Here is a 26840-nt window from a genome sequence, read left to right as displayed (position 1 = left end):
TTCTTGTGGCTTTTCAAAGCGCTTTCCCCCATCCCCCCGACATCAATGGTCTTCATACATTCTCGACAATGTGCTTTTCGAATGTCATTTGTTTTCTGTACCCAGGAATATTCAGTTAACCACCCTGGTTTGAAACGACACTTCCCCATCACTGCGTTTTCACTCGCGAAAATTGATCACAACGAAGAACCTCTGACGTAGTACACATAATCTGTGACGTGTACACATAACATTTCGTACTCAATAGTGTACGAAGCTTATATTTCGTACTCAACTTTTTGCGCGAAGGAATTTATGATAAATTTTCATAATATTTCCCTTAAGAACGATTTAAGTTAATAATTAAAGCGATGATAAAAGTAATTTTGAGCAGAAATAGACATTTTCAAGGCTTTTTTTACATAAATTAAGCACTTTTCAAGCACTTTTTCAAGGCCAACCTTTGTTCAAGGGCTTTTCAAGCCTAGGACTCATTTTCAAGCTCTTTCAAGCCCTGTGCGAACCCTGATTGAGCTTAAGGATTGTGCTGCGGATGCAGCCTGTGCAGTTCCGGGAGAAAGTCACTGTCTCGGGCAATGCGGTCTGGTATCAGGTAAGCACTATTGAAAGCCTCACACTTTTGGGGGGTCTGAAGCCTTGTGCTGTCAATGCGATCTGGTTCAAGTACAATAAGAATGCATTCTCAAAGCAGTACTTCATCAGATATGGTTATCTCAAGCTTACAGTTCGCGGGCAGATATGACTTCGATTTGTTCTTGCTAGCAGAACCCCTACAGGCCAAACTATGCGTTAAGCACTATTTTCCACAGCAACCATTGCAGACAGAAAAACAATACTTAAAATTACTTCTGGCATTTAATTTCTAATTTCCTAAATATCTCTTTTGTATGTTTGTTTGCCCTTTTTAACTCTGACATGCCATCTTGCTCACATTGATGGAGCATACCTGTTTTTGTTTAGAGCCAAGTCCCCGGCTGCTCGAGTTTGCCGTGTCAATAATGAGAAAGCCATGGCATGATGTCTCCTCTATGTGTATCCTTATCTCAGTGTTGAACATAATTGCCAGTTTCAGGGGCCTAAACATTTTATTTTATTAAAGGTCTGGATGATCCTTGCCTGACTGCGGGTTTGTGTACACCTCAATCCGACTCTGTGTCCTGAACAGAGGCCGCAGTGGTGCAGCGCTTGTGGACGATCCATCAACATCCTGAAAGGTCAACACTACACCAAGCTGGGAAAATTGATCCTGATAGTCATCCCCAGGTAGTGGAATGAATGTTCACTGAACTAGAGAGGAATCACACCCAAATGACTTTCCTGCCACGACATTAGTGTGGCCACTCGCGTAGGAATTCCTTAGCAAACATGCTCTTTTGCATGGTGACTGTGGACATTTTTGCAAAACTTACGCTTTCAACACTGGATTTTAAAGAGAATACTTAATAAAATGTTGCTAACAGGACTTATTTATATGAGAGAGACTATCTGGATGCGCATTAAGTGTCACTTTGTGTCGTAAGCTGTTGAAGGAGCGATTTGCGCCTTTTTAAGTGTTAATTTTGGGTAGCCAGCTTGTATCAGCTTGAAAGCTGAAAATTATGCCTCTCATCATAATAGCATTAATTTTTGTAATTGCAATGTGTATGTTTAGATTGTAAGTGAAGCTTTTAATAATAATTTTCCTAAAAAACATGATTTTATATGCTGTCAGTGAGTTTTTTATTCAAAAAAGTGCTTAAAATTAAAAAAAAGTCTCCTATTTCATCAAGAAAAGTACACTGATTCACAATCAATACATTTATTTGGGCCTTTTGCTGATATATTGGTGAATTTCGCATGCAATGATACCAGTTTTTGCCATGAAAGTTACGCGTAACAATAATTGGAGACGCAAAATCAGCTGTCGTCACTTAGACTAAAAATCATGCATTCCGACTTGACTGCGGCCAATTTAGTCACCGCTTCAAATGGCCATTTTAAGGCCTTTACCCCCATCCGAATGCACTGAAATTGCATATTCATTGTGGAAATAGTTGAAATCTCATGTGGAGAAAGTTTGAAAAAGATAGGACAAAGTTGAGTTCCCTTAAAGGTTACATTACACTAAATCATTGTGTATCCCTCCGTGGTCCATTCGAAAGTAGTGCCTATTTCTAAAGAGTTCCTTTTCTCTTCTTGAATATAAGCCATTTAACAATGTGAGACATGACTTTTGTGGTTATTTGTAATATCCTGTATGTGTCTGGAGTACTTTGATGCCTTGGATCGGAAGCTAACTTAAAAGATGAACTTTTGAGGGTGTGTTTTCTATTGTGTGGGGCTTTTGTCGAAATTAGGATTCCGAAACACGTTTTTCTACGGTGGGTTCATTCGACAGCGATTTACTTTCTTAGAAGTTGCGAGACGGTATGTTTTTGATTGCAATTATTGGAAGATGACAGATCCATCTTTAAAATGATACCAGGTTCGGAAAAATTGATACGTCGGAAAGGCAAGAAAAAAGCTGTGAAAGTTGTCAGTTTTATAATGGGACCCTATGGGAATCGGAATTAGTGTAATATAACCAGAAAAAATGGGAGAACCTCACGTCTACACAAAGATGGATCTACCAGGATCATCAGCGTATGCTGACATTGACTGGTATGAAACTTTAACTAGGGCTGTTTTCTTTTACCAAGTATAAAAGGAACAACTTTATTTACTGTTGTGGAAGTTGATGTATTTGTTAAAGGGGCCTTTTCACAGATTTTGGCATTTTTTTCACTTATTCATTAAATGCTTTATATCGATAAATGTAAAAATTGGATCGTAAAAGCTCCAGTAAAAAATCAAGAATAAAATTAAAAAAAAGGAAAAGAACATTGCCCGGACCAGGTTTCGAACCATTGACCCCTGGAGTCCTGCCAGAGTCCTGAAGTAAAAACGCTTTAGCCTACTGAGCTATTCCGCCGAGCATACATACTTCACGTATTTTATACTTTATATAAGCAATCTTCTTAGTTTTACAAAATTTAACGACAAAAACAGAACTCTCCAAATTATTCAATCGTTTCGCGTTGCAACGCTTTATAATTTTTAGGTTTCAAAATCGTCAAAAGATGCATATAATGGCTATATTAGACCGTAGTAAATGTTCAGTATTACTGTTTCCTCACAAATATCATAACTAAAACGAAAATTTGCGAATCTGAAACAACTTTTTTCAATTTTGTCAATTTACCAAAGCGTGAAAAGATCCCTTTAAATAATTTATATAAAACAACATTACAAGCATAACATGGAAACTATACAACTTGCAAGGACCATATTAACCCATTTATGCCTAGCGTCTAGAAAAAAGGCCTTGGCAAACAGCGTAGACCCAGATGAGACACTGCATGATGTGGCGTCTCATCGGGGTCTGGGCTGTTTGCTTAAATGAATTTATGTAAGAAATATTCTAAATATAGTAATAAATATACTAGACATCCCTAATTTGTGAAATAAATTGATCCAATTTAGAAGGATGGGAGACTCCACTAGGCATAAACGGGTTAATTTGTCAGAATCATTCAGCAATGTTCAAAGTAATATTATTCAACATAAACTTGTTTAATTATTCGAATATTAACTTCTATAAACATTACTTATTAATGCAGTTTGTCAAAACAATATTTTTTGTAAAATGGCAATAAATAATATTATATAGTCATTTCTTTGTGACCATAATTGAAAAAAAAGCTTACTAGAACTGTTAAATTTTAATTATAATAACAATGAACTTATTTTGCTGTTTATTTTTGTTATTGGATCACAGGCTATATGAAACGTTCTCTCCTAATGGTGCACCTGTCAAAGTATCACTTAGTACTGTTTATGTTTTGCTTTTTATTATGTTTTGTTGAGTGCATATTATTGTATAATACTCAAAATATTACAGGCAGTCCTCCGTTTAATTCAAAATGCACAATCCTCACTGAGGCTGTGATGAACGTAATTGGAAAAGAGGGAGTTGACATAATGGGTATTGGACCCAGCAGCCTAGACACCTCTATTTTGCAATTGACCGATATGCGGTAATTTGTTTAAAGTAACATTAAAATGCATACAAAAAGTAGAACATTTACTCTTACAATAAGTTCTTTCAGTGACGTATTGACATATTGTAAATGTAGCATACCATAATTGAATTGCTTTGATGTTAGCCTTAAAATAATGCTATAATAATTTTGTGTAAATAAAGTATATAAATGATATTTGCTTAATATAAATACAAGTGTTAATAACAAAATTAGTAATGTTGTCTTGTGTTTGAACAATTTATTTGTTTTGTTTTTAAATTCATTTATTTAAAATAAATAAATCATGACAGCGACTCTTTCAACATATATGCATAACCACAAATGATGTAATTACTTAATAAATGGAACTATTAAGACAACCAATACACTTCAATTTATAAATAAGAGTATCTCTTATCTAAACATGTCAACAGGTAAAGTAATGAACGTGCATGTTAAACACAATATTTTGACAATTCATATACAAGTAACAATTGCATAAATAAACAATTACAATGTAACAACAAATTTGAATTATTGAAACAAATGATGTTGATTTAAAAAAAACAACATATTGTCAATATGCTTACAGTGATGATGACCAGCAAGATGCTGATATCAACATGACCATGTGTACTTCAAGGTAATCATTAAAATACACAATTGATGATAGCTTGAACTTATAACACAATTATTCAAGATATGTGTTTGTCAAAAACACAATGCCCCCATGATTTATCATGCATGTGTATCTCATAGAGCTGCTCATTTTGAATGGTGAAAAGTCAATATTCAAATAATTAAACAAGTTTATGTTGAATTATATTACTTTGAACATTGCTGAATGATTCTGACAAATTAATATGGTCCTTGCAAGTATCACCACTCAAAATGCGCAGCTCCATGAGATACACATGCATGATAAATATCAAGCTGCTATGTTCAATATTGCAAAAGTTATCAAATTTTACCCAAGGTTAAAGTTTTGGGACAGAATGACAGACAGACAGGACAAAAACAATATACATTGTATCCCCGATCTATCGATCCGGGGCCATACAAAATGAAATAATGCACCAATGATTTTTGTACATGTTTAAAAGTGAAATTACATTTTGAATAGGTCTATAATTGATATTTAATATTATTTAATTTTAGTGCTGCGATGTCAAAATCAGTTTCCTTTAATCCGAAAAGAAGGTGAGGCATTAATTATAAAAAACATTATTATTGCAATTAACTTACATGCAATTTCATAAACAGAAATGTTATATATATATATATATATATATATATATACATGTACATGCATATCATTTGCAAAAAAAACACTCGCTATCAGACAAATGCATTATTTACATGTTAATATAATACAAACATATCTTGAATATAAAAAATTATAATGGTAAATACATCTGACTTTAGACATGATGCACTTATTCCAGATATACACCATCGATGGCTGAGAATGGCTATAGAAGCGCAACTATTTCTCCTCCAGACAAACCTTCACCTTCATGGTATGTATGTTATGTATTTTAAAATATAATAAATTATTCTATACAAGCATCTAGATAACAGAAACATGTGCATAATATGGATGACTGAACCTAAAGTGTTATCATTTGACTGAACCTGAAGTGTCATCATTATTTACCATTTTTCATTATACATAAAAGAAGCCATTAAAATATTTACTGTTTTTGAAAATTAAATAAAAATTAAATAATTATACCATGTTTTTAATATCCATTTAGTTGCAGTCAATGCAGTCTACATGAACTTAATGCCTTGAAGAAGAGGAAGCTGGAGCTTCAAATACAATTGTTTGAGGCCCAGTTGGCGCGATTTGATGAGGAATAGATTATTTTGTTATTTGTTATTATTTTGTTATGAAGATATAGTTTAGTTATATTAAAGAGTTACATGAAATTCATCTTCATTGTGTATTTCTTGTGATTTTTGGAAAAATTGTATACAGTAACTTTAGTAAGTTTAAAATGCTCTAAAAGCTTAAATAGTTGTTTCAATTAAAAATGCAAGTCATTTGAATTAACAGGTCTGAAAACATGACTTATTCAATGTGAATATGAGTTGCGTTCTGACAAAACTGGGCATAATGCATGTGGGTCAAGTGTCGTCCCAGATAAGCCTGTGCAGTCCACACAGGCTAAGCAGGGACGACACTTATCGTTTTTACATTTTTCGTTTAAATGAAGTCTCTTCTTAGCAAAAATCCAATTTAGGCGTATAGTTTAGTCCCTGATTATTCTGTGTGGACTGCAATATCTGGGCTAATCTGGGATGACACTTTACGCACATGCATTATGCCTAGTTTTCTCAGATCACGACACCTATGATCTAAAAAAATGTATTTGCTACTACATTCCTGTAACGAAGGCCATCTTCATTTCCATGGTAATTTTCAGGATGATCTGGTAAGGCATCTATGTCCAAAGGATCCATTGGCAGATTTCGCATGTTGCATATGTTGTGCAATACAGCACATGACAAAATCACCCTGTTAATAAAAATATTAATTAAGTTACACAAGTTGCATAAAAATGTCATAAAAACCTAAAATATGTATAACATGTAATTATAACATAAATAATACTTGAAACATATGAATTTTTTGTTCATTAATTCAGGTGCTGTTTAGAGTGTCGTTTTTTTCAAGACAGGGGCAAGATATTAATCATTAATGTTACTTAAAATGAAATTACATTAAAATTTTAAGTTAGCTGTAGAGTCATACAAGCATATTTATTTAAGAAATACTTTTTTTGAAGCTGTGTTGTGTTAACATAAAATTTAATCTTCATGTAGAGAACAAAACTATATCTCTCAGTGACTAACATATTTTGTTAAACTATTAAATTTGTCGTAGTGACTGTTCACTGTGTATCAAAGTAACATGATTACAGGTTCTTATAATGAACTCACTTGCATGACTTTAATGGATGCAATCTAATTTCATTGTGCAGAATCGCCCATCTCCTTTTCAAAATCCCTATGGAGCGCTCAACCACAGATCTCGTACGTTTGTGTGCCCTTTAATACAAAAGTAAATGGTTAAATTCTTCTGATAATTGATTTTATCTTTTGTAGTAAAAGCATTATTGCATGGTCATGAAGAAGTGAATAATTTTTCCCTGATAAAAGCAACATTCTTTTATATTTATTGAGTACCCAGAATTGCACATCATTAATGTATAACTAAATACTTTTTATGAAGTGTAATACATTAAAAACATTTCATGAGAATTACACACAATATGAAATTATAGTATTAACATAAATCAGACATGCACATATAAGCACCAAGGGTCTTTACATTTTGCTCAGGAACAAGATGGAGTGGAGGAGCATTTATTTGAGGTCAAAGTAATGAAATTCTTTTAGAAGAAAATCATAGAAACTTAACTGTCGCTCATAAAGTTATTAAACATTGCGGTGAAAAATTCATATTGATTGCTAGGTTTGCTTTTATATGAGCTATGGTGTTGTTATGGAAAATCTGTTACTATGTAGTAGAATTTACAATGTATTTTTTTTAACCTGTTGTAAATCAGCTGGTGCTCTGCAGCCGGATTCATGAATGGAGTCAGAAGCCATCTCTTGCACGGATAACCTGAATCTCCCAGGAGATATTGGTGTTGGTCATGGACAATGTTCTGCTCCATGATTTGATGTAAGCCGCTTTGCCTGAGTATTCTGGCATCATGGACAGCACCAGGCCATCGCGGTACAATGTCTCTAATAAGACAATTGGCATCAAACATGATCTGTAAAAAAAACATTATATGGAGATACAAACATAGTAGGCCTATTAATATTCTTTTCCACTTGTATATTTTTTTACCACTGTTATATTTGTAGCATAGTACACTATACCATATTAGAAAAACATATGTACAACAAATAAGAAGTTATATTAAAATGTCATTCACAATCCATGCATTTCAGTATAAAAAGAGAATATACGAAAGAAGAATCGCAAATTGGCTCCCAATTAATTATTGGAATTTTTTTGGCATTTTAAACCAAATAAGCATGTTTATTGTGCACATTAGAAAAGGTTATCAGAATAAATCATAAACTGCATGCATATATTGAAAATGTGTTTATATTATTAATGATTAAACTTAAAAAAAAAACATTGAACACTGATTCACAAAGTTGAAGAATTTAATAAAATATATATAGCTATGTTTTCGATATTTTGAAAATAACAACATTACCTGAGTGTTTATGGAATGATATCCCATCCGGTTGACATACGCGGGTTCATCCACATGTGGGGCTTGTATTTGGACATGTGTACCATCTATTACCCCAATTACATTTGGAAATCTGGCAATATTGTAGAAATCCTCCTTTATTTGGCGGATTTCTCCCGCAGCAGTTGGTAGATTTATGAATTGTCTTACAATTTCAGGCTCTGTCAACGCATCAGTAACCTGTGTAATTACCCGTGAAGCTGTGGGTTGAGAAACCTCATGGACATCACCATCATTTAGTTGAATGGTAGATGTCGCAAAATATCGTAATGAAATGAGAATTTTTTCGATACTGTTCAAACTATTGTTTCTGTTGTTTGTTGGTGCAATTACAGGAGTAAGTAGGTCATTCAGAAATAAAATTCCCTGTCTGTCCAAACGGTAGCGTTCAATAAGTTCAGAATTTTGTAGACTGTCTAGTTAATCTACCCTGTGAATAAAACGTCTAGCCATTCTGAAAAAGCAAATAAACAGAAAAATAGTTTGCACTTACTTCATAATTCCGTGTTAAAAGTAATACACATATTCGTAGACATTGCAAAAGGGAAAGATAAACACAATCTGACATGCAATACAGTATAACCACATTGTCAGATATATAAACACATCCCAGGCACAAGTACATAAAGCCTGCTTGTGTCCTAATATTTTCATTTCTTGAAATATATGATGCATACTGAGAAACAACGTTAAATGATACAAAAATCTATTGTTGTATTCATGAAATGAAATTCGCGTTAGATGACAACGATTTTACTTCCGGTAGAGTGTTTAAAAACCGGACTTTGAAAGTCAACGGAAAACATATCGGTCTCTGTTAAGAACGGTGATACATTTCAAAGAAAAAACATACCTTTGGGATGGATTTTGGTCGAAAAATGACGAAAACCACGGAAACTCGTCTGCTACGACGCCATTTTTAAGGTGATTTCGTTGGACTTAAGAGAGGTGTATGTGTCCCTTAACTTTGAGGGAAAAAACGGTCAACCTAAGGCGTATTTCTAAGGTTAGGAGTTTTGTGAATATGAATTAAGGCATTTCCTCAAATTTAAGGGGAAAACATAAAAAAACTTAGGCAAAATGACAACCTTAGGTTATTTTTCTCCCTTAGGTGGTTGGTGAATACTGGCCCAGGGCTCTCGGAAACGCTTAATTATGCGTATTTGTATGCATAAATTTGAAAAGAGACGCATGTTCCAAACCAATCGAGAGTCCCTGCTACGCACGTTTTTTTTGCAATAAAAATGTATAAAATATCGAAAAATTGCGTCATATCAAGCAGTTGAAATGCACTGAAATTGTCCGCAATTCAAATCCGGACTGGTTTTCAATTTGGTTTCATTGTCAGCGTAAGCATTTAAACAAAAAGCGAAACCCGATCGGCACCATAGTAAGCGACCACTCCAATCGGGAACCCTCCGACAATTCCGCCATAACGGCGATCGTCTTGCGACCACGCGTGGCCCCTTTTTTATGAAAGCGAGCATGATAGCTGGGCCAATCAATATCAAGCTCGCTTACACCTGAGATACCTTTGTTGAATGAAATGTTAAAATGGGCGGAGCTATAGGTTCATAATCCGAGCTAGACACAATATACACTGAAAGCACGCGCTGTCACTCAACAAAACATGCCAATACATTTTCCACCAGAGTAATAATCCAGTAATATAATTATGAATGAAAGTTGCGAATCTGATCGACAGAACAGCCGAAAGTTATTTTTATGGGCGGAACTTTACATAAAATAGTACACAAAAAAAATAATATACAGTACAGCCAAAGCGGCACAAACATAATCCGCGGCTACGCCACGGCCAGATTATGAGTCCGCGGCGGCCGAATCGTGTGTTCACGCGGCGTGTCGCCGTGGCACTAGGCATCGATCCGCGCAACGACGCCGAGTCTGTATTAACCTCGCGTACTTTCGCGGAGTAAATCCGCCGCATACGTACGCGGCGGATCGAGTGAAAAGATATCCACCTACATGTACATACATGTATGTGTAGCGTAGAATTAATTACGTGCAACTGTTCATGTTTCGTTCGATTATCATTATTATATTTGTAATCCGAAACACACTTCAGAATTTTAATGCTAACGCGTCCTTTGGCAAATTCTAGCGTCAAATAAACAGTGCTAAAATATCCTTTGTTTCATAAAAAGCGCGCGAAAATTATGCAGACATGTAGAACGTCGTTTGGAAAGTTTGGGTGTATTTTGTGTTGTATAAATACATGAACATCTCGTCAGGCGTAAATCGCGTGTTCAGTGGAGAAAAAAAACGCCCCGATTAGATGTTATTTCATCATCTCTATTAATAGTAACAAATGCCAAAATCTATTTGATACTTAAGGAAATATCGAGAATGTTTGTGTATCGTAAATATTTACCAGCATTTGCTTTAAAACTGGAATATACGGGATTATCGGGTAATTAGTAGCGATGTTAACTGTATAATATGAACAAAATAAAACGTGTTTATATACGCATATTCAAACAATAGTTGTAATAAGCTGATAATTAACAAAACTACAAATACGTTGTAATCTTGTAATTATCTTGTAATTTTCGCGCGCTTTTTATGAAACAAAGGATATTTTAGCACTGTTTATTTGACGCTAGAATTTGCCAAAGGACGCGTTAGCATTAAAATTCGGAAGTGTGTTTCGGATTACAAATTTAATAATGATAATCGAACGAAACATAAACAGTTGCGTGTAATTAATTCTACGCTACACATACATGTATGTACATGTAGGTGGATATCTTTTCACTCGATCCGCCGCGTACGTATGCGGCGGATTTACTCCGCGAAAGTACGCGTGTTTAATACAGACTCGGCGTCGTTGCGCGGATCGATGCCGAGTGCCACGGCGATACGCCGCGTGAACACACGATTCGGCCGCCGCGGACTAATAATCTGGCCGTGGCGTAGCCGCGGATTATGTTTGTGCCGCTTTGGCTGTACTGTATATATATTGTGCAGCGATTTTCCTCCTTCTTTATAAAGTACCGGTAAACGGTACTTTCCCAATCGAATGAAAATTCCCAAATTCCCAATCGGCATCTGAAAAAATCCCAAAACGATCGAAAGTTTCGTAACAAAACCCAACTTTCGGCGAGCGAACAAAGAAAATCGTATAGTTGTGTGCAACCACGCGCTCGATTAATTTCGGGTTTTATTATTCAGCGCGTGCAATCAATAGAGTCGTTACTGTTTCCGGTTCTTTTGTCAGGCAGCCAGCGTACTGTTTTACGTCGGTTTGTAACCTCCCCTCTGTGCAAAGTGTGTTCAGTCTAATGAACAATCTTTGCACGACCATTCGGAACTGTCTATCACACGACACATTGACAGCACTAATGATGCTGTGCAGAGAGGGATGCCAGCAACTGATAGATGATCAAACATCAAAGATTGTTGAAATTTTCAAAAAAATGAAAGACAGAGACATTGCTTTATAAGAGATTAAAACAACTAGTAATTGATTTTGTGTGTTCTTAATAATATTCTGTTATTTATATCAAATTTATTACTTAATGTTCATTAAGGCATGTCTGCAAATGATTATTTTAATGGGTATGTTTAATTAAATATGAACTGCATGATGTATTCAATAAGACCCAAACTTCACGACGCGATTTTCCCAATTTAAGGATTTCACGATTCGATTTTTCCCAATTTTGAGGTTTTCACGACTCAATTTTTCCAAATTGAACCGGTACGGGTACTTTTCCCAATTGGACAAGGAAAATCGCTGATATTGTGTCAATATTTGATGATAAAAACATTTTAATTTGGTCCATTTTATTGATAAAAAAATGCTAACATTTGCCATTTAATTGATTAGAAAGTCCCAATTAGACTCAAAATGGCTAGGAAAACTGAGACTGTGCATGAAGGCTTAACTGTCTGAAACTAATGTTGAAAAAATCATTGGTATATATTTTAGAAAAAGGACAGAGAAATTCAGCTGTGAATATTACATTCATACATACATGTGTATTCATATAATAAATTTCAGAAAATATAAGAGTGAATTTTTAATTTTCCACTTTTCCTAAAAAACAACGCGTTTTTCCCCTTTCCACGGGCCCCGCCACCATTCCCCTATTTGTGAAAAAAAACACTGATGTTTTCCTGGTTTTGTTAAAAATGCACTGTAAAAATGTTCACATTATTTGTTTTTTTAAAGCGGGTATATACGATTTTTATATGTGCTAAATTGTAAAATATTGATACAAATATGTTATAATAACACACAATTTGCAAGAAAAATGATACATTTAAGACGAATTTCATAACATACAGCAAATACAAATTAGCGCCCCGAGCCGATTGTGACGAAGATAATTCGTAATTATTTTCCTACAATAACCGATGCATTCGTCTTTTTTGTAAGTGTTCATGTGTCGTATGAATCGATATCGCTGCAGGAATTTCAAATGAACCGTTAAACTAAATTTAGATTCACATCGTACATGCATGATATACATGCTGGCGAATTCGGCTGTACAGCCTTTTTCGATTTGAGAATTAAATATCTGGCTTATTTAGCATTTTTCGACACATGTTCTTCTTAACTTTTATTTTAGTTTATATTGAAATATATGTATAATCAGTTTTTTACACATTTTATATTTATTACTAAATATTTGACAAGATCGTATGTACCCGCTTTAATATAAACATATTCTTTTGCAAGTTGTGTGTCTTTTCTTTTTAATCACATGGGGCTTGTAATGATCTGTTGTGATTGTATCTCAAATACCCTTTTTACCATAAAGGTGTAAATATATTTTTTTTACAAAGGTTACAGGTCAGACAAGCAAAATTTTATGATCCCTTAAGCGAACACAAGACTAACAAAAACCAACTTAAACACACTTTTGTAGACAGAAGTGTGTTTAAGTTGTTTTTTGTGAGTTTTGGTATGTTGGTTTTTTGTGAGTTTTGGTATGTTGGTTTTTTGTGGGTTTTGGTATGTTGGTTTTTTGTGAGTTTTGGTATGTTGGTTTTTGTGTGTCTTTGTAACACACAAAAAACCAACATACCCAAACTCACAAAAAACTAACTTACCAAAACTCACAAAAAACCAACTTACCAAAACCCACATATGTGTAACAAGTGAGTTTTTTCTGTGTTTAACTCAGTTTTAACCAAGTTGGTAAAAATACCCACTTTAAACACAGAAAAAAACAACTTACCAAAACTCACAAAAAACCAACATACCGAAACTCACAAAAAACCAACATACCAAAACTCACAAAAAACCAACTTACCAAAACCCACATACGTGTAACAAGTGAGTTTTTCTGTGTTTAACTCAGTTTTAACCAAGTTGGTAAAAATACCCACTTTAAACACAGAAAAAAACAACTTACCAAAACTCACAAAAAACCAACATACCGAAACTCACAAAAAACCAACATACCAAAACTCACAAAAAACCAACTTACCAAAACCCACATATGTGTAACAAGTGAGTTTTTTCTGTGTTTAACTCAGTTTTAACCAAGTTGGTAAAAATACCCACTTTAAACACAGAAAAAACCAACTTACCAAAACTCACAAAAACTAACGTACCAAAACCCACTAAAAACCAACTGCCAATACCGCTTGGTTTAACACGGATAAAACCCGTGTTAAACTCGAGTTTTACACACTTATTTGGGAAGGGTATAGGCAGTTATCCATGGTGAATCTGGCATTATGTAATTCCTTATTAACTATAGTTAAGAGTTTGACTTAATGCATTCGAGAACAAGTGTTCCGCGGTCGGAGACATATGCCCCCCCCCAAACGTGACCTTGACCTTTGACCTCAAACTCAATAGGAGTCATCTGCCAGTCATGATCAATGTACCTATGAAGTGTCATGATCCTAGGTCTAAGCATTCTTGAGTTATCATTCGGAAACAATTTGGTGGAAGGACCGACTGACCGACAGAGGGACCGACATGTGCAAAACAATATACCGCCTCTTCTTCGAGGGGGGGGGGGGCATAAAAAAGTACCCTGCTGCTGAATTCAAAAACTATTTAATGTTTGTATCTGTGATTAAGCTCTGATACACACTAGTATGTGACTGCAGTTATTATATTTCTTGTGCAATTAAGACGCATTATGAGTGTTCAAATTGTGTTTATTGAAATCGTGTAACGTCATGTAGACTAATTGACACTGTAAAAAAACGAATAACAAATGGAATTGCAAAGAAACATAGTTATGGCATGAATGCGTTCCTGTAAATATTTTGTTGATATTAGAAATGTTCAAAACAGTGATACATAGCATACAACATAAACGATCTCATATGTGGCTGGATGGACAGGTGGGTGGGACAGGTTCAATGTTGTCAAAGTAATGGAATAAACTGACAATCACAAGTATACACTTACCTTTTTTAGTAGACAAGGGGGATTTTGTTTTCCTACAGCTATGGCGAATGAAAACATGTTGTTAAAGTGTTTGCAGTTCATCATAAAGCTGATGAGCCCGTTGAAGTCGGTATCTTGAACTGAAGTTTTACCAACATATCCGTCTGGAGGGAAATAACACTTGGCAATTTCCCATGGATGTTTTGCCCATTGTTGAGCCGATGTATTCTTCCATGACGGATTACTAAATATATGTTGATTAACAATCTCGTCATGGACTTTATTACACACATTTATTGGACATGGTCGTGGTTGTTTTGCCGCATTATCATGCATAGCTGTGCAGTTGCCATGTGCACCTCGTTTTTTGCATACGCCTTGTGTCGGGCATTTAAGCAAATTTGCAGTGTGACAACCTTTACACGCGGCTGGCGCCGAACTTCTAGACCAGATAGTGTTGTATATATTGGTGTGTAAAGTTTTAGCCTCAATGTCCACGAATTGCTCTAAACCAGACTTTGCAATGTCAACTGCCAGCCACGCCTTCAGCCAGTTCGTCCTTTTCGCCTCAATGAAGACAGCTGATAAACTCGCCATTGCGTTTTAGTCCACTAAATCCCTGTAATGCATATATCAGTTAATAACATTCATTTCCGAGCTTTTCTTAAAATGGATTTGTATAAAGAGGGATCTACCAATTTAATGTCAAGTGTGTATTAAGGGTGCAGGATCACGTGTATTTGTTGTATTAATGCTTTATTGTTATTGTTATTTTGCTTTATTGTTATTGTAATTTTGACGATGAGCTGTATATGCTTAGGTCGTTATATCTATTATATCAATCAGAGTGATCGTTATAATGTTTGTGAACTGGGCTATCCTGATTGCACGTTTTGAGACTTAAACATTCAATTGAAAGCTGATTGACCGTCTTCGCTTTACACTGTAGCATTTTAAAATAATCGGCTTTTTTGTTACGGAACAAAGTCGACCAAATTGACCAATCGGTTCAAAGCAGAACCTACCTGTATGATGTGCCCTATTGTGTTGGGCGCCAAGTGCTCCTTTATGTGATGTGTTTTTATTTTGCAATATACTAATACATATCTGTCATGCGTCATTTGGACAAACCATATGTATCTGAGACCCAATCTACGTAGTTACTTGTGCAGACATCAAAAATGTCAGGTTGATAGTGTATGTTAAAGCTAAGTACAAATATTTGCAAAATATAATAAACAGTTTTTGGTGTCTCATTAATATGATTTATGCATTTATGATGGTAACAATTATATATGTAGTTGTATTATGCAGCAAAAACAATGACCTAATTTAGTTGTATTATGCAGCGAACACATTGTCCTGTTTGTTGAAATATGCAGCGAACAGTCATTGACCTGTTTGTTGCGTAATGCAGTGAAAACATTGACCTGTTTGTTGCATTATGCAGCGAACACATTGATCTGATTGTATTATGTAGTGAACACATTAACCTCATTGTTGCATTATGCAGCAAACACAATTTGACACGATTTAGTTGTATTATGCGGTGAACACATTTTCCTGATTTAGTTGCATTATGCAGTGAACATATTTACCTGATTGTTGTATTATACAGCAAACATATTGACCTGATTGATTTGTATTATGCAGTGAACACATTGACCTGATTTGGTTGTATTATGCAGAAATCATATTCATGTGATTTAGTTGTTTTATGCAGCGAACACATTGACATGATTTAGTTGTTTTACACAGCGAACGCATTGACCTGGTTTATTTGTATTATGCAGCAAACACATTGACCTGACTTAGTTTTATTGTGCAACGAACACATTGACCTGGTTTGATTGTTTTATGCAGCAAACACGTTGACAAGATTTAGTTGTATTATGCAGCAAAGGCATTGACCTGATTTTCGAATTCTCAATTTAAATATGTTTATGTTAATTCATTATCTACAAGGCTGTCCGGTTACGGTTAGCGCAGTGGTTGGTTCATGCACTTCTCACTTCTGCAACCGGGGTTCAATCCCCATTCCCAGGGCACGTGAGTTTGGTAGGTGGTCACTATAAGGGACAGGTAGGTTTCCTCTGGACAATCCGGTTCCCCCACCCCTCCCCCGCCCACAGCATAAGACAACACCAAAATTGAATAACTTTCAGTAAAACTTAAATACATATGTAGCTGGAAACTGAAGCTTTAATTTAAAATACGTTTCAACTTTTTATGAGTCAAGTTATTAAATTTGGAAGGAGTGGTGGGACACACTATGGGTCTCCACATAATGCAGGCACTGTTCCGGAAGGACCTCATCAACTTAGAACATTATCTATGATTATAATCTTTTTTTTGTAACACCCCGCATCAATTTACGTAGATCACTTGTTTAAGCAATGAATGATTATCAGCATGTTTCTCAGCATGTGACATCCTGCCAATCTCTCATAGAGTAATAGTTACGTCTACCTTAAGTCTCGAATAGCATCACGCACATCAGGGTGTTATACTTAACTACGCGTGTATCATTGTTACCACATAGGTTGTTTTTTTTACACGCACATCAGGGTGTTATACTTTACTACGCATGTATCACTGTTACCACATAGGTTTTTTTTAAATATTTTAATGAAGGACCTGACCACAAAAGCCAATAAGAAACATACAAATATAATTAAACACAAATACATGTTGTAATGCTACATTTATGAATACAATCAGTCAATATGTTAGGGTCGAATGGTATAACAAGGAGGTATTTTACTCAAGTTCAAAATGAAATTCACGCACATGAAATGGAGAACAAACATAAGTTTCCCTCCTACCAGTTTATAATACACACATTATAATAATTTTAAACAAAGTAACCATACTAGTATTACCGTATACGTACGCTTATAAGACGCATTTTTTAAGACTTAATTTAATAAGTTACAGTTCGGGTCGCGTCTTATAAGCGAGATACTGGTGAAAATAAACAAATTTTTTCAAAATATCGAGTTTACTGGGCTTATGCTAGCCAAGTTGGACACTTGTCAGTTGTTTTGAATCATCGCGGCAGCCATTTGCATTTTCTCTAAAGTCTGTATTGGCCCGTACTGTGTATCGGAACGCTATGTTCAGTTACCCATTTATTTGTAATAAAATGTATTGTTACTGATTTTGTTGTCTATTATTTTTAATTTGAATTTTGTTATTTTTGGGGCGTAAGACGTTATATTGTCCGTGATTATTTTTGAAAAGTTTTTATCACCTGATTGTCTGCACGCGACGTCGTTAAATGCCATATAAATTGGCCATTATAGCATACGTGTGTAAGCGGAACACGATGCCAACATGCTTAAAACAACAGCAAAATCAATCCTCAGATTGAAACTGTCAATTGTTTAATAAACACGCTGCCAATTACAAATGCTATTTGACAAATTTGTATCACCTGATCGTCTTTGTTCCACGTCGTTAATTTTCAATTAAGACATTATTGGCAATTAGGGTATCCTCTGAAATAAGTTACCAGTTTGCAACTGTCAATGTTAAATAAACACGTTTATTCAGGCGACCCACTAATGCCGATGACACATTATTTATTAGGGGCCAACAACGACGGGAGCAAAGAGCGACCGCATGCAATTATAGGCATATGGCTTTCTTCTTGACACGTGATTTCGATCTGCGCTTCGGAGTCTATCACTCTATCAGGCGATTGGCTAATTTTATGAAAGTAGGCGTTACCTATTGTTGATAGACAATGGGCGTAAAATTTGCATAATCTAGGTAATAAAACTAAACGCTTTCAAAATATCTGCCTATTAGATTTCAATACCTGTCAAACAATACAATTAAGATGACTGACACGATCAATTTTGCTTGTGCATTGATATTACGAACATATTATGTTTGCAATTGATTAAATACGCAATTGTTAGAAATTTGGTTAATTTGATAATAATAATTTTTATTGCATGAATAATACTTGAAAATAAATTAAAACCCACTAATATATCATAAAATAAACAACTATTATTTACTTTGTTGTTTGATTATTTATTTTTCAGACTTGCGTGAATTACTAATTGTATGCAGCGCGAGTTTGAAAAATTCTTAATGTTTTACTAATTGATGATTTTCTTTAACATTCTGCCATTTTCCGGCCATTTTCCGGCCGATGAATACGGCAAAATTTGACCGCGTCTTACAAGCGGGTCAGTCTCAAATCCACCCATTATAAAGTCCCAAGTCGGGGTGCGTCTTATAAGCCAGGGCGTCTTATAAGCGCACGTATACGGCATGCATGAGGAATTTGAGTTAAAACCTATGTTACTATTTTTTTATACCAGACGATGGGTATACAATGTATTAAATATTATAGTCTGATCGGGATATATGTTAATCCAACCTCATTCATACTCACATAATTCAGGGATTGTTTTCAATATTTTACAATTGCCATTAACGGGGGATGTGCCGAGTCGTGTAAGGACACACTCATCAAAGCGCAGAGCTATTTCCAGAGTATATCACTTAGATACGAAATGTGTTTGCAAAGCTTTCTTCCAGAAGGCGTTAGCTATTGGTGGCAGAATTATAGATACAGCACTGAAATCACATTTGCTTCCTTTGACAGGCGTGGAAAGCACACTCCCCATAACAAAACCCCAGATGCAATCATAGAAGATGTTCGTAATCATATAGAATCATTTCCTACTGTAATAGCACATTACACACGCCAAGACACTAAAAGGCGTTTTCTACGATCTGATTTGAATATAAGTAAATTGTAGCAGGCAGGCAATACATATCAAGTTCAATGCATCGTACAATTTTCTGTGAGGAGTTTCACTATTCATCCTGAAATTTGACGCGAGCAAATTAAAAATGACTCGTTTTTGAAGCAACCCTTTTTTCTGCTGTGCGTCATTTTGACGCATCGAAAATTAGACCCGTCAGTCAGTTAACATATCGAGTTCCATGGTAATAAATCCCGCTGTGCTTCTCATTGAAATTAATGTATCAGAATTTGAAACTCGGTCTATAATCGAGAGAATACCCCGGACGTTGTTTATCTTATCTCATCTCTTCCAATACACATGTCACCGTCTTAATAGTGCGTGCGCACTAACTGGGTAATTAGCAGCCGTGATTACGTGATAATTGATTGACCATCCGATTATTGCAGAGTTTTTTGCAGACTTTGCAGACGGCAAGGTTAAAGAAAGTCGGCAAAAATAAAGATAAAACAAAATTGAACAAATGTCTATTAATTACGTAGATCCACTATTCAGTCCAGCAAGTTTTGTCAGTTTGTTAATCTACCAATTAATTACGAGTAACACCCATATATCTTATATAAACTGGAATACCAGTAAAAAAAATTTATACTAACAAGTCATAATACTACACATAAACATTGAGAAAACACATTACTTCGATTATATATAAATTATACGAGTAGAATTAAATTTCTACGTTATGACTTTCGACATTGTAAATTGCTGACGTATTGTAAATTAAATTATAACCCGCATTTAATTCAAAGCTGGCAATCCAAATAACGAGTTAGTAATGGTGATTCAATAATGGAGAAAGCATTAACTGGATTTAACAAACATTTGATAAGGTTTGTTAAACCAGAAAACAAGAATGAAAATTTGGATTATTAAATTTAAACTACTACAGGTAAAGCATTCTTAAGTGTACATATTTCGGACATGTATAGTATTCGGATGAACAGTAATAGATATACTACATGTAGATGTTCCATGCATTTAGATTGTGTTTTGTTACAAAAGCTATCATAGGGATGATGATAATATAATGACGATAAATATGTGATGAAAAGGTGCAACCATATATCTTAAATTACTTAAATGTGTTAAAAGACTTAAATGTGTTATGATGAAGTAGATTTTAATGAGCATTTATTGTTTTTACAAATAAACATAGTATAGTGATAGAAATAAAAAAAGTTGTGAAATGAAAAACTTAATGTGGATATTGTTCGCACAAATTATTTATGTTTTGTCATTATCTTTGTGTACCATTAAAAAATGTTGTGTTATGTATCATGGTATTGTTATTTAATAAAGCAGTATAACTTTTTAAGATATTGTGTTACTCTTAGAGCATATGTTTATAAAAAAAACATGAATACATGTAATACAGACAAAAACACAATAAACGCGCTCCGAAATTGACCCCAGCATTTTTCAATTTGACTCCTCAAAATTTCAGTCCAGGGGTCATTGACTGCTGGTTTTAAAAATCTATTGAAATCCCTGCCATATACATGTAATCAAGAAGGACCAGTTTCAGACGTGCACTGTGTATAGAAATAAGGAGATAGCAGGCGAGCTAACCACCGATTTGAAAATTGCTTTTGAATACCATATCAAAAGAAACAAGGGACAAAATTGTCACAAAACCAGGTTTTCATTGTGAAAAAAAAATCTGATAAAGGGAGAAAACTCAAACTGAACTTTTGAAATGACCAAAAAAAATTAACCCCCTTTGTAAGTTTTTTTTTTTTTTTAAATCTATTTTTAGTCGTGGCGACCTTGACATTGGAGATATTGACGTGATTCTTTCGTGGGACACACCGTCCCATGATGGTGAACAAATGTGCCAAATGATTTTAAAATCTCACAATGAATGACATAGTTATGGCCAGGACAAGCTCATTTATGGCCATTTTTGACCTTTGAACTCAAAGTGTGACCTTGACCTTGGAGATATCGACGTAATTATTTCGCGCGACACACCGTCCAATGATGGTGAACAAATGTGCCAAATGATTTTAAAATCTGACGATGAACGACATAGTTATGGCTCGGACAAGCTCATTTATGGCCATTTTTGACCTTTGAACTCAAAGTGTGACCTTGACCTTGGAGATATCGACGTAATTATTTCGCGCGACACACCGTCCAATGATGGTGAACAAATGTGCCAAATGATTTTAAAATCTGACAATGAACGACATAGTTATGGCCCGGACAAGCTTATTCCGCCAGCCCGCCAGCCAGCCAGCCAGCCCGCCAGCCAGCCCGCCCGCATTCGCCAATCTAATAACCAGTATTTTCCTTCGGAAAAACCTGGTTAAAAACAGAGCTAGAGATGAAAAGAAGTTAGATAAGTCTCGTGCAAAACAAGACAAGTCATACCATGTTGCAACATTTGATCTAGAGGCTGTTTTATCGATTCCATGTTCTCTTGTGAGTAAAGTTTTTTATAAAAGAAAGCTCAATTGTTACAATCTTTCCTTTTATTATTTACAAAACGCAATTTCAACATGGTTTTTGTGGAATGAAACTGAAGGAAAACGGGGCTCTTGTGAAGAGGGAACTTGTCTTTTGACTTACATGAAATCTCTTCCTATCACAGTAGAGAATGTCTGTTTTTATTCTGACTGTTGTTGTGGTCAAAATCGAAATAGGGTTGTTACTGTTGCATTGATGCATGCTTAAGAGAAATGTAAAAACATAGAGACACTATTGAACAAAAGCATATAGAAAGTGGACATACCCAGATGGAGTTGTGATAGTGTACATGCTTCGATAGTACGAGCAAAGAAACGTACATCGGTATATGTACCACGCCAGTGAGAAACAATTGTTAAGGTTGCACGAAAAAGAAATCCGTATGTTGTAGTGCCGATGAAATACTATGACTTTTTAGATATCAATCATGTAGCCAAATATGTACTACCGTTAAACGTTGTAAATGTAAGTGGACAAAACGTTTTATGGACAAAATAACATGGATAAAACTGCAAAAAAGTGATCCGGGGCGTGTGTTTTTTAAGAGCAGTTTCGATGACACCAGTTTTCAGTGTGTGCAACTTAAATCCTCAAGGAAAGGACCTTCTATAAAAATGTGACTTAAAACCCTTATATGATGCCAAACGTCCAATTTCAGTAGCAAAGAAAAAAGACCTGCTATCACTTTGCTCTGATGAATAATTCCTTCAGATTATGACCAGTATTTCAAGGATATTCCATCTGATAAGACAACTAGGGACAGTCTTCCAGAACCAGATACAATGGAAGAAAGTGAAGATTCAAATGTGGAATAGAAAATCTGCATCTTGACTTTCTTCCATTGTGAAGGTTGGAGACAAACAAGTTCATACTGATTGAAATATATGTATTGTTACATGTGTATGTCCTGTTAAAATCTAGAATGCAAAAGGAAATAATGATGTACTTCTGTATAATAATATCTCGTATTATGATTATTAATATAAACTTGTGCTCAGTGCACATGTTTCGTTCAGTCTCTCAAAATAGATGCATAGCACAGGGCTGTTTTGCCTTAAGGGAACTTAGACCTGTATGGTATAGGAAAAGCAGGGTACTATTCTTATGCTAAGTAGCACCAAGTGCACTTATCACAGTGGCACACAGAAAATATATATGTTTTACCTTTATGCCATAATGAAGTAAGTGCTATTTTGAATACAAAAGCATAACATATTGTATGCAATTCTATGATATGTTTATAATGCCATAACAATACTTTTACATAATATTGTAACATAATATTATGCTAATATTCATATTCAAATAAAAGTTGTAGTTTGTCAAACCTTCTTTTAACGTTTTTCTCCACTATATATAAAATGGACTTAATACATTCTGGCTCTAACCCTATGTTAGCATTTCCAATCGCCAAAATCGCCAAAGGCGATTGAATCTTTCAGCTGACAATTAAAGTTTAAAATGTGAATGAAAATGGCGATTGCAAAAAACCCTGATATTTCTCTATAAGTATATAATATTCCCTACTTTTAAAGAGAACTCGGTACCTATTTCCACATGTAATCGCCATAAAAGCTCCAGTAGCCAATTGTATAAATTTGGATAAATCTTATCCAGCGGATAACTTGTGGTTATCTTCAATACACTGTAACTCCAATATAGTGCGGTCCGTTATAACGCTGTGTCCAATATAACGCGGGGGTCCTTGGATCCCGTTTTTTCTCCAACCTTCCATTTCTGATTCAAATCCATGTTATGCAACTTCATGTATTTTCATAAATTCAAAGAAGCCAGCGATCACAGCTTGATTTCTTTTTCCGTCCGTTTAACTGATTTTAATCGATTAGAGGTTAAACAACACTCGACAGCTAATTGGTGTTAATCTGTTGTGTAATGCCAATAAAGGTGTGAAAACTCGCGAGTCGGTGTTTATTACATATATTCCCCATAGGCGCTCGATGTCAATGACAATGTTTTTTTTATTTATTTATTTATTTGTTTTTTTAAGTAACCCGTTGTTTATTATAATGCATACACATACTAAATTTATAAAGTCGAACTATCTTTTTTTAAAAAGACGTTTTGTCGAAAGATTTTTATTAATTTAGTATGTGTATGCATTATAATAAACAACGGGTAACTAAAAAATAAATAAATAAATTTGAAAAAAAAACATTGTCATTGACATCGAGGGCCTATGGTATTCCCTATCAGAGCGGTTCGGTGCGCTAATTTCAATAAGGCAAGTGCAAGCGGAATAATTATCAAATTAAAGTTATTTAAAACGATTACCTGTTTATGTTTTGTATTTTTCGTGTATTGTATTTCATTGTATAAACTATGGCTGTGTAAGTGTGTTCTAGTTTATTATACGCTACACATGCTTGATAAATAAAAATATCTTTGTGTGTGTTTAATGTTTCAGTACGTATACGAAAAATAAATTTTAAAATCCTGACGATTTATTTACATGCTTACGCAGTGTAATAGTTAACAGAGATGCACTTAAATTTTTGCCCGTTATCAGAAAGTCCACGGAAAGCAAGTTTTTTACATGCTGCTTATGACGCAATAAAACATTTCTTTGTACATGTATCGTATTGCATTCAATCTTAATTTAAATTAGCCTGTCCAATGAAAGCGGTGTCCCATAATGCATTGTACTAATTAACCTGAAAAATGGCGTAGGCATATGAATATGTTTACGAAGTTCGTAAACATATTTCATGTCATAAATGTAAAACATTATTTTTTTAAGTGATGTAATAATATTGGATTATTGGATAAATGTGCACATAAGAAAAGCGGTATGCATACTGTTATCGTTCGATTCGGTTTATATATGCATGTATTTGCGGATGACAACACAGCATGACAATACACAGGACCTATATTATAGGCTATACTATACCTGTTTTTATAGCCCTTAAATAAATAAGCTCAAAACTTATAACGCTGTCCGTTTATAACGCTGTTGCGTGGCTTGGACCCCGTTATCCGCGTTATATTGGAGTTACAGTGTATTATGATATCTTTTTTGAAGATTACCAAAAGTAATCCGCCGTATAAGAGATATCCAGATTTATACAATTGGCTTCAGAGGTGGTAATAGATAGTCCACTGATAAGAGATAACCGGATGCCCGTATCGTATATTCAAGCCACTTAACACAGTCATGCAGCGCTTCCGTTAGTGGACGTCCGGGCGTAAATTACACCCGAAAACGGCAGTCGTACGTCCATTATGCAAATGGTGGATGTCCCTTGGACGTCCGATAGTCCGCATGTACGCTATTTTCTAATACACAACACGTACAAATATCAACAGTAAATCGGGTTATTCAGACCGTTAACTCCGCCTTAGAGCTACTGTTTTCAATGAATTTCACAGCGAGTTGCCAATATTGATTTTTCGAGCAGTCAATCAAAGTCTTCTTGGTAAGCGCATCAGCCAATCATCGCTCAGGCAGCCGAATACACCAGACCCCACGTGAAGCTGTATACAATAGCATTAGCGACCTCTGCGTTACGATGTGTTTATTAAGCAATCAAATATTTGAGTCCACGCTTTCCCCGAGTAAGAATGACGTGATGTCGTACATGAAATCTAATTTTCGCATGCTTTTCATATGAAATACACGAGAAATGTTTATTTGTTGCTAGAATTTTCGTAACTTTCCGTGAATAATAAAATCTGGAAATGATTTCGGATAACACGTTTGTTTATAAGCATTTGAAAATAAGCAGTCTGCAAAATTAACCCATCGCCTGAACGCCAATGCGATGAAATCTCGGCTCTGGCGATAGAAAAATTGTCTATCGATCGCCTGATTTGCGATGAAAAAAATCTGAAGACAGTTGGGAAATAAACCGACAAATAATAAATTCACGAAAATTCGTTCGCGTGCGCGATAATTTTAGAACGAATTTAATAGTCGGCATTCCAGAAATTTTCGGTACCGATTTTCCCCGGTATTTTATTTATTTATTTCCGATTTGCTAGCAGATGGTACAGACATGAACTGCAACTGACGAAATATCGTCGCTAGTTTCCAAAAATCTTATAAGTCAAATGTCCGCCATCTTGAAATATTTTAAGTGTCGATTAGCAAAGTAAAGTAGTGCAATAGCATATTGTAAAGCAATATGTTAACCAAACTATATATTGCTTACGTATTTAATTAGTAATTGGTTTTCATTTTCTGCAGTCAAACAATGTGCACAGATTATTTCATGTGCAAAACACATACATTTTTTCGTACAGTCGTTTTTGGATACAGTATTTGTCGTCGATCATTATTTACATGTAACATTTTAAATTCAGTCGTTGATTTGTCATAATTACTTAATATGAACAGTGCTCTTTTTTCTCAGGGACCTATTTGTTTGTATAGGTCCCTGATTTTCTCAAATCGCGTCACTTGATTAACGCATGTTCAATGGGAACTCCCCCATCCCACAATTTAACTTGCGTAAAATGGCGGACGTTTGCGGACATCAATATTATCCGTATTTTAGTTTTGAAAATAGAAATCGTTATAATACTGGATTATCGGGTAATAGATAGAGTTAGAACATGTAAGTATATTAAAATTAAAATGAAATCAGGACTTCAAAATGTATGTCTGGGACGTCCAAAATTTTAGGCTTGAGAGTCAGGACTTCCAACTTTTAAAAGCTAACGGAAGCGCTGGTCATGTATGCTGACAGATGCATCACGGGAAATTTTCGGGTAACTTTCCAGTCGCCAAACTGTGATATTTAACGTCCAATCGGTGACGAGAATGCTTATGGAGGCGGGGTTATATAGCGATTATTATTTTTGATTGATGTCGGTCACAGGGTTTATTAACAATGAATCACAGTTGTAGCATTAATACCTG

The 26840-nt window shown here is 35.0% G+C and overlaps 1 protein-coding gene across 7 annotated transcripts in view; it reads right to left on the bottom strand.

The window, feature by feature from the left end:
• The window catches only part of LOC127846695 (NLR family CARD domain-containing protein 4-like), a 755110-nt gene that overhangs the window by 657265 nt on the left and 71005 nt on the right, over positions 1-26840 (bottom strand). For all 7 annotated transcript variants that reach the window (XR_008033618.1, XR_008033617.1, XR_008033616.1 and 4 more), the window contains exon 2: positions 14724-15321. Coding sequence is in view for 4 of the 7 variants with exons in the window: in XM_052378176.1 (XP_052234136.1) it covers positions 14724-15299 (576 nt within the window). In the remaining 3 variants the exon portion in view is untranslated. The remainder of the gene's footprint in view (positions 1-14723; positions 15322-26840) is intronic.

This window comes from Dreissena polymorpha, chromosome 9 (genome assembly GCF_020536995.1).
Source record: "Dreissena polymorpha isolate Duluth1 chromosome 9, UMN_Dpol_1.0, whole genome shotgun sequence".
Classification (NCBI taxonomy): Eukaryota; Metazoa; Mollusca; class Bivalvia; order Myida; family Dreissenidae; genus Dreissena; species Dreissena polymorpha.
This window is presented reverse-complemented; position numbering and strand designations above follow the sequence as displayed.